Raw genomic sequence first — 19,479 nt, 5'->3', positions numbered from 1 at the left:
ATGCTGAACTTAGTCCAGGGGCTGCCAGTTTTATCATCAGGCCAAAACTCCAGAAAAGATCATTGGTGGGTCCCAAAAGTGAATGGCTTGTATTTCAGACTATAGGTAAACGGTCAATGTCTTCTTTTACCCCTTTTTGGTGGGGGACGGATATCAAGTGATGTCGCACCTGGGCCACTTCACTGAAGTTACCCGCCTGTTCCCAGTAGTCCTTCGAATTTTCCACCGGCGGGTTTGTTATTCCAAAAGAGACTACCTGACAAGGTCCCTGCTCCAAGAAGCTTACGGTCTTATTCACTAACTTCAAAAAGCAGTGAGTGCTGTTACGCGTATGGGAGCCACCAGGGTCTCCACCTGCCCGCTAGGCCACGCGCACGCACCCGGCGCTTCGCGCTTGCCTCAGTTTCTCCGTGGTGCCACACCGCCGGGTGTTTAGAGGCGTGACAAGATTTCCCCGCTCGCTCTCGCGTCACCAAGTTTGCGCAGCCGCACATTCCCCAGTCCCCGGCGTGCCCCGGGTGCCAGGCTCCTTCCCGACAGGCGTCAGGAGCCCCGATGCATGTCGGGGCTTGTGGTCGCGGCGAGGCGCGGCGGCCGGCAGGCGCGCGTGGCAGGAAACGGAAGCGACCCGAGGCCCGGCCCCGACCCCGACCCCGCCCCGCGCGGAACCAAGCCGCTCACCGCCGGTCTATCACTGACGTGTCTCTCGGGTACTGTACGGTGGAGCAGGCTGGGTCGCGGGCAGCGTCGCCTCACACGGAGTAGAGCTGAGCCGAAGCGGAACCCGGAGCCCGAGCAGCCGCCGCCATGGCGAGTGAGTCCTTCAGGGACAGCCCTACCGCGGCCGGGACGGATCAGATCCCCCTTCCCCTCACCCGTGCGGTCGGGGAGCCAGCCGGCCAAGCCTGTCCGGCCGCCTGCAGAACGCAGCCCGTGCTCCCGGCCATCCTCGGGAATCCCCATTAGCCCCGAGCGCGGCCTGCTCCCCTGACCCTTGCTCTCACTCGTCCTGGGCAGAAGGCTTCCCTAGATAGCGCGGAAGGTTTCTTCTCTGTGTTCTAACTCCTTCTGTTTTGTTTCTCCCATCAAAGTCAAATTTCTGGAAGTCATCAAGCCCTTCTGTGTCATCCTGCCGGAAATTCAGAAGCCGGAGAGGAAGGTAAGTGCCCCAAATCGCCAACAAAGGTTTCAGGAAACTGTCTGGGCTCTGGAACTTTACAATATGATTAAAAATGGCTTCAGCACGGCAAATGGGAACTCTCCCCCCTCTTCCTCCTGGAGTGTAGTTGTGTTCCCTTATTCCGGCGCTCTGTCAAAAGGTGACCTGGTTGTGTGGGAATTTCCACCGAAATCATCGTTATTTTATTTGGAGCATCTTTGGTGGATGTTGCTCCGAGAACAAAGCCTCCGGTTGCCCTGTCCCACAAATGGATCCGAGCCATGAATGAATAAGGCCTCAGTTAGGATAGCAGATTGAGTTACCCTTCCTTTTTCATCTCCAGCGGGAGCAGATCATGGGTAGTTTTTTTCCAGGAGATGCCCTTTGTATCCAGCTGCTAAAGGGAAGAGCTGTTACTTTAGTATGTACAAATAAGTTTGTTCCTTTTATGTAGGCTTTCAAAATGGTGAGAATAAAGGCATTCTGTGAAGTCTGCTGCTTTTCACAGCAGGTGCTAAAACAAGGAAGTATTAAAAATGTAGAGCGGTGTTGAATCAAATTCTGTGGAATGAGTGTTGTCAGTATAAGTAAAGCTATCAAACAATGAAGAAAAGTTTCGTTAGGTTCCTAGGTTAAAGAGCGGGGAGTAAAATGTGTATCCACATTCTTTTTCAGACTGTTGTTAAAGCTTCACATGGACACTTGGGTTCTTGGAATCCACTTTTTAATTTTTTTACTTAAAATGGTTTCATATACATGCCCCCATATGTGCTGCTTTTAATGGAGGAATTTGTAAAGCTTTACCCCTCAATTCCAGTGTAGTGGAGAAGTATGGCTCTGGAGGCAGGCAAGCCTACGTCCCACCCATTACATAGCATCTTAATAGCTATGTGACCTTGGTCTTGTAACTAAATGTGATAGATGGAACAAGGGAAATACGTGCAAGGTATAGCAGTGGCTCAGGAAGGATTAACTTTGGGAGACGTGATGTCTTATGATGGTATTGAAGGAGAAATAGAAGTTTCCTTAAAGGAGTGGAAAGAATTCGAAGTAAGAGGAGTATGTAGTTTGCAAAGGCATTGGGGACAAGAGTGTAGCATGTTTGGATGGGAGGTTGTTAGATGTAGTTCATATTGATAGAACCTAACGGTATGTGGGGAATAATAAGAGATGAATAACAAAGGCCAGACAAGAGAATGTCACTTTGGAAGGAAGGGAGATAACTGGAGTGTGGTTTAGAGGCTTTTCACATTAGAGGGCGAACTGTGGTACTGAGCAATAATGGATTTAGGGGCTACTAAGAGGCAGAGAAGACAGGACTTGGATAAAGAGCTTTTGGGGTTCTGATGTTAAATTTGATTGTAACCAGGAGAGAGGACTTGATGATTCAAAAGGGAGTCTTGAAAAATTGTCTGCTCTTTTGTTTCCCATAAAAATTCATTTCAGACAGGTTAGTCTGAAATGGCGTTGCCTTCTCTCGGCCACCTTCTAATTTCTTAGTGTGGTGGGATGGTAGGTGGGAAGAGGAGCATTTTCAAGAGAAGAAGAGTCCTGTGAATGCCCCCAGCTTTGGATGGAGTATCTGAACACTGATTCACACCACATGTGTGTGGCTGTATGACTGTGTCCTACTTTCCCTGCATGTATAGATAGAGGAGTGTGACGACTCTTCTGGCCAGAGGGCTAGGGTGCTCAGTGCCTGCCTAGAAGTGTTTTTAAAGAACAATTTTGTCAGTCTCTCACAAGGTATTTCAACCTCAGAGTCTTCAGTGTACACAGTAATTCATGTGTGTTAAGCCCCTCTAAAGCCATTAATGTAGTATAGGCAGCAGGTGCTAGTGAAGACACTCAGTTTCAGAGGCAGAAAACCTGGAAGAGTTCTTACTCTACCCTTTAGTGACAGAGGCCTTGGGTGGGTAGGGCTAAACCTTTCTTATGATACTTAATAGTCATCCTTACAGCGATTCTTGTCACCTGTGCAACCTGTGAACCTGAGAAGATGTGAAAGTCCTTAAACAGATACTCCTAGTAGTTAGGTTAAACGTGCAACCCTCCTGCCCTCCCACAATATTGTTTATTACATTGTTTTAGCCTTAATTCATAGAAAATACACTATTGAGCAATTCCAAATTACTTGACTCCAGAATAAGATTTTGTGACTTAACACTCAAATGAAAAGTGGTTGCTTGTGTGTTTTATAAGTCATGTTCTATTGTGACATTCTTTAATCTCGAGTCTTAACTGTTAATGCTAATGGTTAAGAGCACAGTTTGGGACTCAAACTCACTTCAGTATTGGGGTTTGGGACAAATTACTTAGCTTTTCTAAGACTCAGTTGTAAAATAAAGATAAAATGCTCTGTGGTGTGAGGTGAGCTGGGGTGTTGCCTATAGGACCTTGCACTGTGCTCTGTGCAGAGGAAGTTACATGGTACATGGTACTTAGGTTTGGTACATGGTTTAGCTTCTCCGCTGAACAGAGAAAGGGAGCTGATTGGAGTCAATTTTTATTAATTTGCCTGTGAAAGTAACTCTCCGCTTTAATTCATTCTCTTCTACTCTAGATTCAGTTTAAGGAGAAAGTGCTGTGGACTGCTATCACCCTCTTTATCTTCTTAGTGTGCTGTCAGGTAAGCTCAGGTTTGTGTTTCATATTGGGGAGGGGGATAAGAGTGGGCTGGAAACAGGTGTGCTGACTGCTTTGCTCTTTGCCTATTCCCAGATTCCCCTATTTGGTATCATGTCTTCAGATTCAGCTGACCCATTCTATTGGATGAGAGTGATTCTAGCCTCTAACAGAGGTAGGACTCTGGCTTTCTCTGCCTTTTCTCTGTAGAGTGTGGGCTTGCCTAGCGTCACTTAGTTAAATTACAGGCTTTGGCTTTATGTGGAGCTTAAAGAGTAGCTCAGAAAATAGAGTGAAGAATGTTAGTGTGCTTCATTGAATAGCCTTATTAAATGCTGAGTTCAGCACCGAGGCATACCATCATATTTGGAATTGTGTTTGAATGCAGTACAAAACCTGTAGTAACAAGATAAGACTATGTTGTGGAGAGAATAAAAAACACAGAAAAACTAGAATACTTCTTTAAATACCCGAAATGATGACATTTCCATTGATAACGTTCTTTAGAATATGTAATTTGTTTTTTAGCTGTATCTTTTTCATATCTATAGGTTACATATATGTGTCAAAAAATGTGTAACAATGTTTTATATACTCTAACTAGTTACCTGTAGGGACTGGGGAGGATTCTGAATGTGTATGTTGATACTGCATTTGATTAACTCATTTTAAAAATACAGTTCAATTAAATTCCAAATCTGCTGGAAGTATAGCTCATTTTAACGTAATGGGAAGTAGAAGCTTATTCACAACTAGATACAATTCTACAGGCTCCCTTTCCAGACTCTGGAAATTATTTGAATGTTATCGTTTTTTTTTAACTGATGAAGAGACAAACCTTTCTTATCTCTAAAACCAGAATGAATCTGTTTATGGTGAATTTAAATGCAGCAATCTGTTTAGACACCATGTGACTTCCGAAACAGAATAAGATATTGCCTGGCAGACTGAACACAATGAATTGCATTATATACTAATCGTTGATATTTTGGGGTTGTACTCCAAATTAAATGCAGCTAGCAAACTGAAACACATTGGTCTTATATAAGGGGTACCGAGTCAAATTTTGCTCATTCATTTTAAAAATAATGTTCTACTTTTCCAAGCTAATATTGACTGTTTTGCTTCCCCGTTTCCTCAAGGCACATTGATGGAGCTGGGGATCTCTCCCATTGTCACGTCTGGCCTTATAATGCAACTATTGGCTGGCGCCAAGATAATTGAAGTTGGTGACACCCCAAAAGACCGAGCTCTCTTCAATGGAGCCCAAAAGTGTAAGAAAGATTATGAATAATCTGATGTCTATAGTTGGAGAATTTGAATTTGCTATAGTTTTGGCATCAAACAGTTTTTCTTTTGTTGTTGTTATTGTTTGTTTGTTTGTTTGAGGTGGAGTCTTACTCTCTTGCCCAGGCTGGAGTCCAGTGGTGTGGTCTTGGCTCACCACAGCCTCTGTCCCCCAGGTTCAAGCAGTTTTTCTGCCTCAGCCTTCCAAGTAGCTGGGATTACGGGCACATGCCTCCACACCCAGTTAATTTTTGTATTTTTAGTAGAGATGGGGCTTCACTACATTGGCCAGACTGGTCTTAAACTCCTGTCCTTGTAATCCGCCTGCTTCAGGCTCCCAAAGTGCTGGGATTACAGGTGTGTGCCACCACGCCCATCCCAAACATTTTGTGCTGCAACCTCCTTGGCCTGCCAACCCTGCAGGAGGTCCATGGCTTGTGTTAGCATGAGAGAGCACTTCTTGGAGAGCAGGGGTGCTGAGTGCGGGGGACAGGCTGGACAACACAAGGGAGAGTGTCTGGAGTGCCTCTGAGGCCATGTAGTAGAGTGGAAGGATCAGAGCTTGGAGGTCTTAGCACCCTTGGCCACTATTTCATTATTACTTAGAAGGAAGTAATGCTACTTCAGAACTGTCATAAGGATTACTTAAATAATCACTGTCACAATGCCTGGCACATAGTAGTTATTTGGCAAGTGTTTTATAAAAGAATTTAACTGAGGAAAAGTGATCCTGTCAGTCCAGCACTAGCATTTACCAGCTCTGTGATTTGGGGGAAAGTTAGATGATAGCTCTTAAGTTTCAGTTTCTTCATCTGTAAAAATGGGGATAATGGTATTTGCCTCATATCTAATAGTAAGTGTTACTAGTAACAATTACTAGTCATCAGAATTAGCCATATTTAGCCTGTTTGCTGAAAACCATTAATTAGGAAGTGATATTTCCAGTCTCCTACCCAGTTGTCTTTTTGTCCACGTTTTGTATGGTAAGTAATTGAATAAGAAATACATCTATTTAAACTTGTCAGTTTTAGACAAAATGAGGATTTAAAACTACACACATGCGGCTGGGTATGGTGGTCCATACCTGTAATCCCAGCACTTTGGGAGGCCAGTAGGTTGGTTGCTTGAGGCCAGGAGTTCGTCACTAACCTGGGCAACATATAGAGAGACCCTATCTCTACAAAACCTACAAAACAACAACCACAGCAAATTAACCAAGCGTGGTGATGCACCTATAGTTCTAGCTGCTAGGGAGGTTGAGGTGGGAGGATCACTTGAGCCTGGGAGTTTGAGGCTGCAGGCACTGCACTCCAGCTCCAGCAACCAAACCTGTCTCTTAAAACAAAAAGGAAAACAACAGAAAAAGTCCAAGCACAAATTGGCTGTTTTCTCTTTGGTCTTGACAGGTTTTTTTTAATGTTTTCCTGCATTAAAAATTAATTGTTATGGAGCACTTTTTAAAAAGTCAAGCAGGGACTATATTTGATGGCCACTTTGGAGTAAAATTTATTATACATGACAGATTAAATAGGAAAACTGAAACTGAAGGTTAAAACCTGCTTAGAGGAGCCATCTAGTACTGTAGATCTTATCAAATGTGTCGATTCCCTTGGGCCTAACAGTGAAATACAGTGAGATGTAAGAAATGAATACATCCTACAAAAAGGAGAGCTTCCATTAGGCCAAAATAGCTTGGTAGCTGAGGGAATGGGAAGAGTCACCAAATTGATGATATATGGGGTTTTCCTTTAAAAGCACATTAAATACAAACAACAAACTTGAGAAGGGATCACTTTACCCCAAAGCTAATATTCTGTGTTCTGGACCCAGACCTGGAGGGTGAGTCTAGAGAGGTGGCCCAAATGAGCCATCCATACCCCAAGTGCCTGACATTGAGTTTGGGTGCTGCAGGTGTGACATCTCTGGATTGTGTCTCTGGATGCTGTCAGGAGAAGGTTCTGCTCCCTGATTTGCCTTTCACAGAACAAATTTTCCAAGTTCTACTTTTACTCTTCCCATGACTTAAAAAGCAAGTGAATCTAAGAAAAGGTAAAACTAAAGAACAAGTACGCTTTTGTTAAAAAGGCTTTTGATTCATCATGTACTTTGCTGATGTGATGGTTTAGCACATTCTTAGCTGAGCCCCTTGGAGGTAGTATCACTGCTCTTCATCTTAGTACTCCCCTGTGCCTGACATTGAGTTGGTGTTTCTTAACTGTTTCCTTTGCTCCATGTAGCGACCCAATTGGAAAACACGTCTTTCTTTCAATTCTAGTATTTGGCATGATCATTACTATCGGCCAGTCTATCGTGTATGTGATGACGGGGATGTATGGGGATCCTTCTGAAATGGGTGCTGGAATCTGCCTTCTAATCACCATTCAGGTAATTGTTATGCTCACATCTCCCTCTGAGGAGCCCCTCACACTTCCCTACAATTCTCACATAACAAATCTCAACCACACCTAAAAGGAACTCCTGCTGAAAGGAAGCGGAAGCCTAAGACTCTGGGTTAGCCCTCTGAATTCAGCAGCGAAAGGCTTTACTGACCACTGTCTGGGGCTGAGGATGTGATCTCACTCCATCTTCAGCGTTTATATCAGAGAACCCAATTATTGAAGGATGGAACTATGTCCCTGGGGAGCAGTAAGTAACACATAGTCTTGTATTTTTGAATTTTTACAGCTCTTTGTTGCTGGCTTAATTGTCCTACTTTTGGATGAACTCCTGCAAAAAGGATATGGCCTTGGCTCTGGTATTTCCCTCTTCATTGCTACTAACATCTGTGAAACCATTGTATGGAAGGCATTCAGCCCCACTACTGTCAACACTGGCCGAGGTAAGGGCCCTGGGCTCCCCTGGTGGCGATAACGTTCAGCAGAAACCCCTGGGCTATGCAAAGCAGAAGACAAAAATTCTCACATTCCCTAGAAAAATTGTCAGTTTTAGGTTTATCTCTTCTGATTTTTGTGTACATCTGCAAAGTTTTAAATATACAAATAGGCTTATAATGATACCTAACTTGCACTTTTCATATAAAAATATCTCCTGGACATTTGGTATGTCAGAATACACAATCCTGACTCACTTTTCTTAGCATAGTATAAGCTTAGATTGCAAGGATAAAGCAATGTTAAGTCATCTCCAGGTTTTTTTATTGTTAACATTGAAACAGTGAACATCCTCATACGTTCATCTTTGTATATTTTGGCAGCTGCTCTCAGTGAACAAGTTTCTAAAAATGAAATTCCTAAACCAAAGCACTCGGTCATACAAGGGGCAACTTTCTGAAAGAGGGCTGAACTTGGAACATAGCCCCTGGGTTGAAATTTTGGCTGTTCCTGTTAGCTGCATGTATGTGGCTTTGGGCAGATTCCTCCACCCCTGAATCTTGGTCACCAGGATGAAACGAGAAGCAACATGAAATTACTATATGCCTGGCTCCTGGTAGATACATATCAAATATTAGCATGCTGTGCTACATCCACTGAGTGCCATGTAAATCTTGTAACAGAACATGTGTTGTTTATTTTTTTTAAGATGGGGTTTCACCATATTGGTCAGGCTGGTCTCAAACTCCTGACCTCAGGTGATCCACCTGCCTCAGCCTCCCAAGTGCTGGGATTACAGGTGTGAGCCATGGTGCCTGGCCTTGAACATGTTTTTAATAAAAAGTTCAAAACATACAAGGGAAGCCTTAGAGAATAAGACTTCTAGGGAAAGGAAATAAACATTTTTTGACACTAAATATCTTCTTCATTCAGAAGCATTCCACGAGCAACAGCCATGCATATTTGAGAGTTTTCTTTTAATTGAATGTCGCAAACGGAGTCCCTGGCCTCCAGAGACCATATTATCTCATTAATGAGATGGAAAACTGGTCCCCAGACAAGTAAAGGCTGCATGTGCCTAACAGGTTACAAAGAAGAGTAGCTTTAGGTAGGGAGTGATAGAGAAGAGTGGGCAAGATCAGATTTGATGCTTCCTTAGGTACTTTGTATAATTTTAGGAAATCCAAGGTAAACTGAGAGAAGCAGGTCTGGGAGGCAGGGTTTGACTGGATTTGAAAAAGCAGGAGAGGGAAGGTGTTGGAGTTCAGGTATCTGACAAGACCATCATGGAGATTGGCCTTGGAGGAGCCCCTGAGTGGGAAGGAACTGAAGTCAGAGGGGAGGCCATGGTGGCTTAGCAGCCCAGCAGCAGCTGCCAGAGGCTCACATTCTATTCTGCAGCATGGCATTGAGTGATGGGAGCCAGAGTTTGGAAGGAGTGATTTGGTCTGCACTGAAAGACAGCAGAGAGAGCAGCTAGGTGTGTACAGCAGTGATCCAGCCCTGAACAAGCCAGCCTGCAGGAGAGCATTGTGTGAGGGCATTTGGAGGAAGCAAGTAAGAGAGGACCAGAGAGGTACTTTCAAGGTGGTGAAAAACTGAGAAGCAAAGGTGGGTTTGTCTGGCCTTGAAGTCAGTGCCTTAATGTCAGTTGCTTATGTTTGGGACCTGGCTGAAGTGAGAAGCATTTGTGAAGGGCTGTGCCCCATGGCCTGCATGTGGGCAGTGAGTGGTGCTGGAGAGAGAGCCTGGGGAAGGGCAGGGAGAGCCACACAGAGGGCAGAGCCAGGACAGCAGCTTTGCAGCTGGGCCTGGAGCTGCTGCAGCGTGGCTTGGGACTGGAGGCTGTTGCATGAAATTCTGCAGGCTGAGAGAGTGACTATTGCTGCTTCCCTGGGCAGCAGGCACAATCCAGAACTGGGAATTGGTTCCAAATTCTATACCATAGGGAAACAGGCCAGTCTTGTCACACAGGACCAAAAGGTGGAAAGGATGGAAACTGATGAAAGACCGCCACAGAGTGAGATGAGGACATGATGGTCACTTAGGATCTGGGGTTTCTTTGACAGAAGCTGCAGCAGAGGAGGTCAGTGGTCACATTGGTTAGATGATCTGCCTGACATGTCATCTCTGAAAGGTCCAGGAAGATATAGCAGGTGGTCCCAGCTATCATGTGTTAGGAACTTGAGGACAGTGCTGTCCCAGGCAGTACTTGGTACTCCTTACAGTACCAATATCATGACCCCACACTGCCCATAGAGACCCTGTCTCTGGAAGTGATGCCAGCTTCCTGCCAGTAGAAGCAGTGTGAGTTGCCAGACTTCCTTTATGAGAGGGTTGTGCTGTCCTGGAACGGCAGAGGTGATGTAGTCATGTGGTGTTCTTGTTTCTTTCTTTAGCTTATTAGTTTTTTAACTTAAGTAAATTTCTCAGCAATGTCCAAAACTTATTCCTTAATAATGCACCACGATCCCCACCTTCCTCTCACTTGTTCTTCTGTTGTCTGATCCTTAGATTGGGTCCCCTTCCCATTTCCCTCGGTCCCTCTGTAAGTTCACTCCACCCTTACGCCTGCCTCCCCAAGGAGCATCTCCTGGCAGGGTGTGATTTGGATTGGGGCCACATGGTGGACGTGAGCTCTCCTCTGTACTTGTACCCTTCGTGTGAGGAGCAGAGAGCTGGAGCCTCCCCACTCCCTAGCAAGAGGCAGCCTGCACTTCAGAGCTGTTGAATGGTGCTTGTACTTCTTGGGATTTTCCACAAAAGTAGATTTGCCAGCTCTGAGCCCCCTCTTCATTGGATGACCCCTTCCAGCTAGAGTTCAGCAGACTCTGCTTTTCTTTTTTTTTAATTATCATCATTCCACACCACTGGTGGCCATTGACTCATGTGCCTAAGAAATGAGACCAATTAAGCCAGGCACAGTGGCTCAAATCTGTAATCCCAGCACTTTGGGAGGCCGAAGCCAGTGGATCACCTGAGGTCTGAAGTTTGAGACCAGCTGACCAACATGGTGAAACCCCATCTCTACTGAAAATACAAAAAATTAGCCGGGTGTGGTAGCACATGCCTGTAATCCCAGCTACTTGGGAGACTGAGGTTAGGAGAATCACTTGAACCCGGGAGGCGGAAGTTGTAGTGAGCGGAGATTGCGCCATTGTACTCCAGCCTGGGCAAGAAGAGCAAAACTCTGTCTCCAAAAAAAAAAAAGAAAGAAATGAGACCAGTTAATTTTAAAAAGGGGAATAGTGGTTGGGTGCTGTGGCTCACACCTGTAATACTAACACTTGGTGGGGGGTGAGGCGGGAGGATCACTTGAGGTCAAACTAGGTAACATAGTGTGACCCCCAGCTCTACAAAAAAAAAAAAAAATAGCTGGGCATGGTAGCATGCCTCTAGTCCTAGGCATTTGGAAGGCTGAGATAGGAGGATCACTTGAGCCCAGAAAGAGGAGGTCGAGGCTGCAGTGAGCTGCAACCATGCCACTGCACTCCAGCCTAGGCAACAGAGAGAGACCTTGTCTTAAACACAAAAACAAAAAAAAAAACCAGAATAGCCTGTTTCTGTAGGTTGAATTCTCTAAAGAAGAGAAGTGAGGGATGAGAAGAATCCATGCTGTATCCCTGTGGCTGTGGGCACCATGAGTCTAATAACTAAGTTTGTTTTCCTCTTTTTATTTTGTCTGCTGAGAAGCCTAGAAACAAATTGAGTTGCCTATTTGTTCCTTCACAATTGTCCCCTCCTTTGTCAACAGGAATGGAATTTGAAGGGGCCATCATCGCACTTTTCCATCTGCTGGCCACACGCACAGACAAGGTCCGAGCCCTTAGGGAGGCGTTCTACCGCCAGAATCTCCCCAACCTCATGAATCTCATCGCCACCATCTTTGTCTTTGCAGTGGTCATCTATTTCCAGGTGTGTCCAGATCCCACCCCAGGGAGTTTCAGTGGTCTGGATTTAAGTTTCCGAATACCTTGTGTGCAGTCCCCCACTCTGAGGGGTGCACATGTTGTCGTATTGTGTTGAAACCATGAGATGGTATTTAAAGGCAGCAGGTTTCCAGGTGAGCAGGACAAGCGTGTTTATTGAGTCATGGGACCTGCCATTAATGAAACAAAATTAAGGCAGGGCCTATCAACAGGTGAGAAGATACATTTTTAAGTTCTTAGTTAAAGAGAAGCAAAAAGTACTCTAGCTCTGAAACCTCATTGCTATTCTATAGAAAGTCTGTAGGATATTTATAGGCAACGTCTGTATCTCAGAAAAAGCCTATCTTCTTGAGCTGTCTTACCTTTAGAAGTATTCATCTCTTAAACTTGCATCTGAGTAAGAGACCTGAACTGCTAGTTGTTTTCCTGTAATTGGATTGATCTTTGTATTTTTTGATGGTTCACTTTGTATTTTGGGTGTTTATTAAAAAGAAGGGTCAGAGATGGAAGGCAGATTGATGTTTGTGAAAGGTATTTATACCAGCAACATGCTTTTCCTGTTCCTTCTGCTGAGACTAAGCCAGATGCCTGGTTAATAAGAAGCTAACTCTTTAGGGGCTTTGCCAGACTTCGTAGTCAGATCATTAAGAATTTAATTTTTAAAACCTCTGTATTCTGAGCCCTGTTATAGGTACTGGGAGTTCATAAAAATAAAATAAACCCTTTCTATTCTCCAAGAGTTTCGGAGGGAGAGATTGTATTCATAGAAGAGTTTAGCTTTTCTGTTTATGATTAAAAACGTTGTAAGGAACTGTTGCAAGGTGTGAGGCCACTGCTATAGTGGCCCTGCCTCAGAGCCAGTATAAGAGCTCAGAAAAGATCACCACCTAGAGAGAAGCACCACTGGGATTTCGGTGTGTGGCCTCCAGGCTCTTCTCCATATTCCACATAGATGTGGATGTAATGTGATAGGCTTTGTCTTTTGACAAAAAAGGGATCATTCCACTGTGCTCACTTCTGTGTTTTGTTTTGTGTGAGACAGGTTCTCGTGTTGTCCAGACTGGAATGCAGTGGCACGATCTCCACTCACTGCAGCGTAGGCCTCCCAGGCTTATGTGATCGTCCCACCTCAGCCCCCTGAGTAGCTGGGTCACAGGTGTGCACCACCGCACCTGGCTAGTTTTGTTTATTTTTTGTAGAGACAGAGTCTCACTGTGTAGCCCAGGCTGGTCTCAAACTTCTTGGCTCAAGCAGTTCTCCCACCTTGGCTTCCCAAAGTGCTGGGATTGCAGGTGTAAGCTACCCTGCCTAGCCTTCAGTGTATTTATAATCCAGCTCTTCTGGGCCCCTTCTGGATGTGCCCCCAAGTGCAGGAATCTAAGTAGTGGTGGGTAAAGAATGGGTATAAGCTCTCGGAACTGGGAGCCCCAGAACCAGCGCACGGCATTTCCTCCCTCATGGCCTACTGGATAGTTCCCGGCTGGGCTGTGCTTCTGTGCAGCAGGCCGGAATGAGGCAGTGAAGGGGATTTGGTTCTGTTTGGCTTCTCAGGGCTTCCGAGTGGACCTGCCAATCAAGTCGGCCCGCTACCGTGGCCAGTACAATACCTACCCCATCAAGCTCTTCTACACATCCAACATCCCCATCATCCTGCAGTCTGCCCTGGTGTCCAACCTTTATGTCATCTCCCAAATGCTCTCAGCTCGCTTCAGTGGCAACTTGCTGGTCAGCCTGTTGGGCACCTGGTCGGTAAGTAGGCTCTTTGAAGATGAGCTAGCAACGTAGCTAGTTGCAGTGGTTTCTATCAGTGTGTCTTGCTCATGAACAGATATTTCATCCAAAGATATTTTCCACTGTGCCTTTTACAAATTCAGCACATTAAATTTTCTTTTCAGTAAGAAAATTGTACTATGGGCACCAAGTAAATTGTATTCTTTCATCTGCTCAGAACTATGGTTTGCCTTGATGCTAAAGTGAAATGAAACAGCACTCACACACGTTTGGTTTCTTCTTCCCCAGGACACGTCTTCTGGGGGCCCAGCACGTGCTTACCCGGTTGGTGGCCTTTGCTATTACCTGTCCCCTCCAGAATCTTTTGGCTCTGTGTTAGAAGACCCGGTCCATGCAGTTGTATACATAGTGTTCATGCTGGGCTCCTGTGCATTCTTCTCCAAAACATGGATTGAGGTCTCAGGTTCCTCGGCCAAAGATGTAAGTAGAAGCAAAACTTTCTAGAAGGGTGATGGAAGTGTGACTGGCATAAGGGGTGTGGACTTGTCACGTCATCATAAATAGTGGTCTGTGACACATGCAGACAGATTGTCCTCCTTGAGGGGGCAGTTCAGAAGTTTTCAGGGCTGACAGATGGACCCCAGCTGTAGATCAGCTCTAGGCATAAGAATCAGAATCCACACTGTAATGTTACACTTTGTCATATGACTTCCTTTCAGCAGTTTTCAAGTTGTCTCTGTAAATATCGTTCGTGCTGGAAAAGGCAATCTGTAACTATTTAGTACCACTTGGAATGCCTGTTTTCCCTTCAACATCCAATTCCACCTTCTCCCCTCTGCGTACCCTGCAGGTTGCAAAGCAGCTGAAGGAGCAGCAGATGGTGATGAGAGGCCACCGAGAGACCTCCATGGTCCATGAGCTCAATCGGTGAGTGGTGGCCCCAGTTCCCTAACCTCCCATCTGGACGCGTGTTGTTTCTTTCCACGTGGGGCATCCTGATAGGCCCTAGCACTTTCCAGATTACTAAGTCTTATCCTTGGGTTACAAGACAGAATTAAATATTTATTAACTTGCTAAGTGCTGGACACTGGAGACATAAAAATGCTTACAGCTCCTTTCTTCCAGAGGTAGCCATTGGGTAAGGAGACAGAAGCATGTGGCCAGGTGGGTAGGAGACAGTGCAGTAAGGGTTCTGAGAGTGACAGCAGGGGGTGACAGCCAGACCCTCACCCTGGCTTATGCCGGTGGGGTGCTGAAGAGAGCACCCTGGAGGAGGGTCAGTCTGAGCTCAGCGCAGGCAGGTCCTGGCATCTGAGCACATTTTGGGGCTTGAGGTGGCGGTAAGTCTAGAGAGGCTGGCCGGCATGTTTGGAAACAGAAGGGGATTGATGTGCATTTGAAGCAGGGCAGAGGGATGGAGCCTGTGGTCTCTTACGAAGGTCAGTGCTAATATATGAAACCATGCTAGAGAGGGAGAGGGGAAGGTCACATACCTGCCAGGCTTCGGCAAGAGTTTGGGCCAGAGGTGATGATGTCAGCCATCCCCTTGGGGATGGAGCAGTTAGGTGAGGAAGGGCAAAGTCAGGGTGACCTTAGATGCTGCCACAGCACCGCACAGTCTCCATCACAACTACTCATCTCTCCCATTGTCACTCAGAAGCAGCCACAGACATAGACAAGTGAACATGGCTGTGTTCCTGCACAGCTGTCTACAAAGTCACCTGCAGACAGGTTATCCTCTGGGCCTTACCTAAAGGAAGCAACCACAAGAAAAGCCAGAATTGCAAACTTTAGATCATTTTCTAATCCCTAGGAGGGATGGTAGGCAATTTAGTTCATTCTCTTAATATTAAGCTGCTGGATTTACAGCACTGTGAAGTAGAAATATAATTCAAGTCACGTGTAAATATCTAGTCACGTTAAAATGTAAAAAGAAACAGGTGAAATTAATTTTAATATATTTAATCTAACCTAGTATATCCAAAGTATCATTTCAACTTATAATTAATGTAAGAAAAACCATGATAAGATATTTTACATCCTTGTCTTAAATCTCCAAAATCTTGTGTGACATCTCAGTTTGCTCTAGTCACAGTCCCCTGGCCACGTGTGGCTGCCTGGACCACAGTGCCTTGGCCTAGAGTACTAGCGTGTGTTAGTAGATCACTTTCAAGGAGACAGCAGAGGGGCCTCAGAGGCATTAGGTCCCAAAGTCCCAGGTGAGTCTATTGGCCGCCTTGCTCACAGTGAGGGGCTCTGTGGGTGTCCCAGAGATGACTGTGTCCCCTTCCTCAGGTACATCCCCACAGCTGCAGCCTTCGGTGGGCTGTGCATTGGGGCTCTCTCGGTCCTGGCTGACTTCCTGGGTGCTATTGGGTCTGGAACTGGGATCCTGCTCGCGGTCACCATCATCTACCAGTACTTTGAGATCTTCGTTAAGGAGCAGAGCGAGGTCGGCAGCATGGGAGCCCTGCTCTTCTGAGCCCTCTCTTGGACGGCGGGAGGAAGCTGCTCCAGAAGCGCCTCAGAAGGGGAGCTCATCACGGCACGTGCTGCTGCGGCATATGGACTTTTGTTTAATAATGTTTTTGAATTTCATATTCTTTCATTCCACTGTGTAAAGTGCTAGAAATTTTCCAGTTTGAAATTTTGCTTTTTATCCTGGCATTGGCAAAAAGAACTGTGAAAGTGAAATTTTATTCAGCCAACTGCCAGAGAAGTGGGAATGGTATAGGATTGCCCCAAGTGTCCATGTAACTTTTGTTTTAACCTTTGCACCCTCTCAGCACCATATGCGGCTGCAGCAGTCTCACCTATTTCCCCACGAAGGGAATTTCTCACTCTGGTTGGAAGCACAAACATTGAAATGTCTACGTTTCATTTTGGCAGTAGGGTGTGAAGCTGGGAGCAGACTGTTTATTCCCAGGAGACGTGGGACCTTGCTGGCATGTCTCCTTCACAGTCAGGCATGGGACTATCTGGCTTAGGACTGTTTCTCTCTAAGACACCATTGTTTTCTCTTATTTTAAAAGTGGTTTTTTTAGGACACAACTTCTTCCAAAAGAGAGGGATGGCTTTCCCAGAAGACACTTCCAGCCGTCTGTGGATTTGTCTGTGTGCACCTTTTGGCTCTTCTAGCTGACTCTTCTGGTTGGGCTTAGAGTCTGCTTGTCTCTGCTGTCTCCGTGTTTAGTCCACTTGGGTCATCAGCTCTGCCAAGCTGAGCCTGGCCGAGCTAGGTAGACAGACCCTTGCAGTGATGTCTGTTTGTCCAGATTCTGCCCAACATCACTGGACGCGTCTCCCAAGGGTGCCCTAGCAAGGGGCGACATGATGGTGGCTATCAGACATGAACAGAAACTGACTTAGTGCTCACAAGCCCCTACACCTTCCAGGCTGAAGATCACCCACCTGTGTTTTTAGTTTTCTTACTGTGCTTAGGACTGCACGCAAGTGAGCAGACGCCACCGACTTCTTTCTGCGTCGCCAGTGTTGTCAGCAGAGAGAGGACAGCACAGGCTCAAGGTCAGTAGTGAGGTCAGATTCAGGGCGCATGGGCTGTGGTGGTGTTCATCAGTTGCTCCAGCGTTTGAAATGAGATGACTCGTGTTTGTGTCTGGAATAAGTTCTGTTTGTGCTGACAGGTGGCCTAGGTCCTAGGGATGTGCACCCTCTCTCTCTGGCCTTTAGAGAGTCCCCTCTTAGGTCTTAGGCACTGCCCAGCAGCAAGGGCAGCAGAGTTGAGTGCTGAGATCCTGAGGAGCTCGAGGTTTCGAGCTGGCTTTAGACATCGGTGGGACCAAGGGTGTTTTACAGAATGCCCCAATCCTAAGAAGGGCGCCAGGGGGTGCATGCAGCCTGTGGGGGAGACTTCACACTGACAGTGGGCACTTGGCAGCCTGTGAACCACAGGGCCACTGCCACAGCCGGCAGAGGGGCAGGCTGTGTCCCTGTCTAGGAGACCCCACTGGCAGTGCTAGCCAGGAAACAGCGACTAAGGGACAAGAAGAGACTTGGCTAAAGCCACCCAGCAACTCAGCAGCAGAACCAATATGGGCCCCAGGCTCTTCCATATGGTCCAGGGCTTACCATCCTATCACACGTGGCCTTGTCTAGACCCAGTCCTGAGCAGGGGAGAGGCTCTGAGACCTGATGCCCTCTCAACCACACGTTCTCCCACTGCCCTGTCTGCTGTGCTGTTACAGAGGTGCAGGGCATCCCCCAGCCCACACTTAGGAATGCTTGGCCTCTGGCAGGCAGGCAGCTGTACCCAAGCTGGTGGGCTGGGGGCTGGAGGGCACCAGGCCTCAGGAGGAGCCTCATAGTCCTGCCTGCAGCCTGTAACCATCGGCTGGGCCCTGCAAGGCCCACACTCACGCCCTGTGGGTGATGGTCACAGTAGGTGGGTGGGGGCTGACCCCAGCTTCCAGGAGACTGTCACTGTGGACGCCAGAATGGCATAACTGAGATAAGGTGAATAAGTGAAAAATAAAGCCAATTTTTTACAAGGGACTTTGTCATGTTCTCTTAATTTTAAATTAGATTTTATTCCCAAAAAGGTCAGTGAGGCCCAAAGCTTGAGTGCAACTTTATGTCTGTTAAAAGCTTGGCTGAGGCACTCAGGCATTTTGCCTGGAAAACTTCCCTTCTGATGGTCCTGTCAACCTGGTGCTCACATGTGTGGTAAAGTGAGACGGGTGCTGGGCCACATATGGGGCTGCTGCTGGACTCTGCCAGTGAGGCAGAGTGCACTGGCTGCCCCGTGAGAATGCAGAGGCCTCTGCTGAGCCAGGGCACCTGCCACCCTGTGCAAGAGCGGGAATCCTCCACCAGGAGCCTAGGGCCCCAGGCCTTGAAACCCATCAAGCCTCAGCTCCAATACCCAGCTGGTGATTGGAGAAGTCTTAACTTGGCTGTGAGGCTGACCTCAGACCTGACCTGTAGCTGAGCCAGAAGGACCCAGCGTTGTGTGGGTGGGAGTGACAGGCTTTTGGCTGCTCCCCTGGAACATGTCTAGAAGTCATTCTGCACCAAGCCCCAGCGGTAGGCCACATTTCCACTCTCCCCAGTCCTGGACAGGGCTTCACCCCAAACCTGCCATCCTGCCACCTGGGCTTGATGCTTCCTCAGGAACTTGAGGGGGCAGGTGGGTGGCCGACCCCAGGGCAGGCCTGACTAGGGCTGTGGAAGGTTGTTACTCCTTAGCTGGGCTCCAGCCTCAGTATTTCCTTGTCGTCTTAGACTTTTTCTTGGAAACTGATTTCCAAGGGGAGTTGGATTGAGGCAGGATGGTCCCTCTGAGACCACTTGATGGACAGGTGTGGGCCTGGCCTTGCAGAAGCCATAGTTCAGCACTGTTTTGAGGCTGCCAGGACACATGTGCAGGCAGGTCTGCCCTGCGCTCCCTCTGCACCTGCTGGCCCCAGGAGCAGGCTCAGAGAAGCCCTGGACAGCAGCAGAGCACGTGGCCTCAAGCTCTAGACCAGCCAGGTGCTATGAAATGCTGAGGCAGGCAGGGTGCTTGCCAACACAAATACATTAAAAAACCTCCTACCCCAGCGAAGCAGTAGGCCATCTCTCGTGGCTGTGGCCCCGCTCGCCTGGGAGCAAACGGAGCCCACATTCCAGCAGCCATGTGTGGTTCGAGATGGCAGGCCCTGGTGTGGCTCACTGTGGCGTCTCTCCACCTGGCTCCTCCCTGTGCACAGGGAACCCTGAAGCAGTGCCTCATGCACAGTGATAGGTGGCAAGACTTATTCTTTCTCTGTTGGGGCAGGCACTGTGCCAGCCACTTCCTGCATGCACTCTCACTTCACCCCACTAGAGGCCCAGGAGGAAACAACTTGATCCATTTTACAAGTGAAGAAACTGAGGCCCAGGGAAATAAAGTGTGGCCAAAAGTCACTTAGCTACCAAC

The 19,479-nt window shown here is 47.0% G+C and overlaps 1 protein-coding gene across 1 annotated transcript; it reads left to right on the top strand.

The window, feature by feature from the left end:
- Nucleotides 1-528: 528 nt before the first annotated feature.
- Nucleotides 529-18,072, top strand: SEC61A1 (SEC61 translocon subunit alpha 1). Its single transcript, XM_032267968.1, has 12 exons — nt 529-814; nt 1,092-1,159; nt 3,723-3,788; nt 3,881-3,959; nt 4,927-5,058; nt 7,347-7,456; nt 7,757-7,910; nt 11,657-11,817; nt 13,383-13,580; nt 13,851-14,042; nt 14,413-14,489; nt 15,858-18,072. Exons 1-12 carry the CDS (start codon nt 808-810, stop codon nt 16,042-16,044), a joined length of 1,431 nt encoding a protein of 476 aa, XP_032123859.1. The 5' UTR covers nt 529-807; the 3' UTR covers nt 16,045-18,072.
- Nucleotides 18,073-19,479: the final 1,407 nt, after the last annotated feature.

This window comes from Sapajus apella, unplaced genomic scaffold, assembly GCF_009761245.1.
Source record: "Sapajus apella isolate SASKATOON/1434 unplaced genomic scaffold, GSC_monkey_1.0 scaffold174, whole genome shotgun sequence".
NCBI lineage: Eukaryota > Metazoa > Chordata > Mammalia > Primates > Cebidae > Sapajus > Sapajus apella.
Note: the sequence above shows the minus strand (reverse complement) of the source record. Positions and strands in the feature narration are given on the sequence as shown.

Excerpts from the sequence above, each read along its gene's own strand:
- SEC61A1 (XM_032267968.1), top strand. Across the intron at positions 14,043-14,412 it reads CAGGTTCCTCGGCCAAAGAT|GTTGCAAAGCAGCTGAAGGA; the intron begins GTAAGTAGAAGC and ends CGTACCCTGCAG. Across the intron at positions 14,490-15,857 it reads ATGGTCCATGAGCTCAATCG|GTACATCCCCACAGCTGCAG; the intron begins GTGAGTGGTGGC and ends CCCCTTCCTCAG.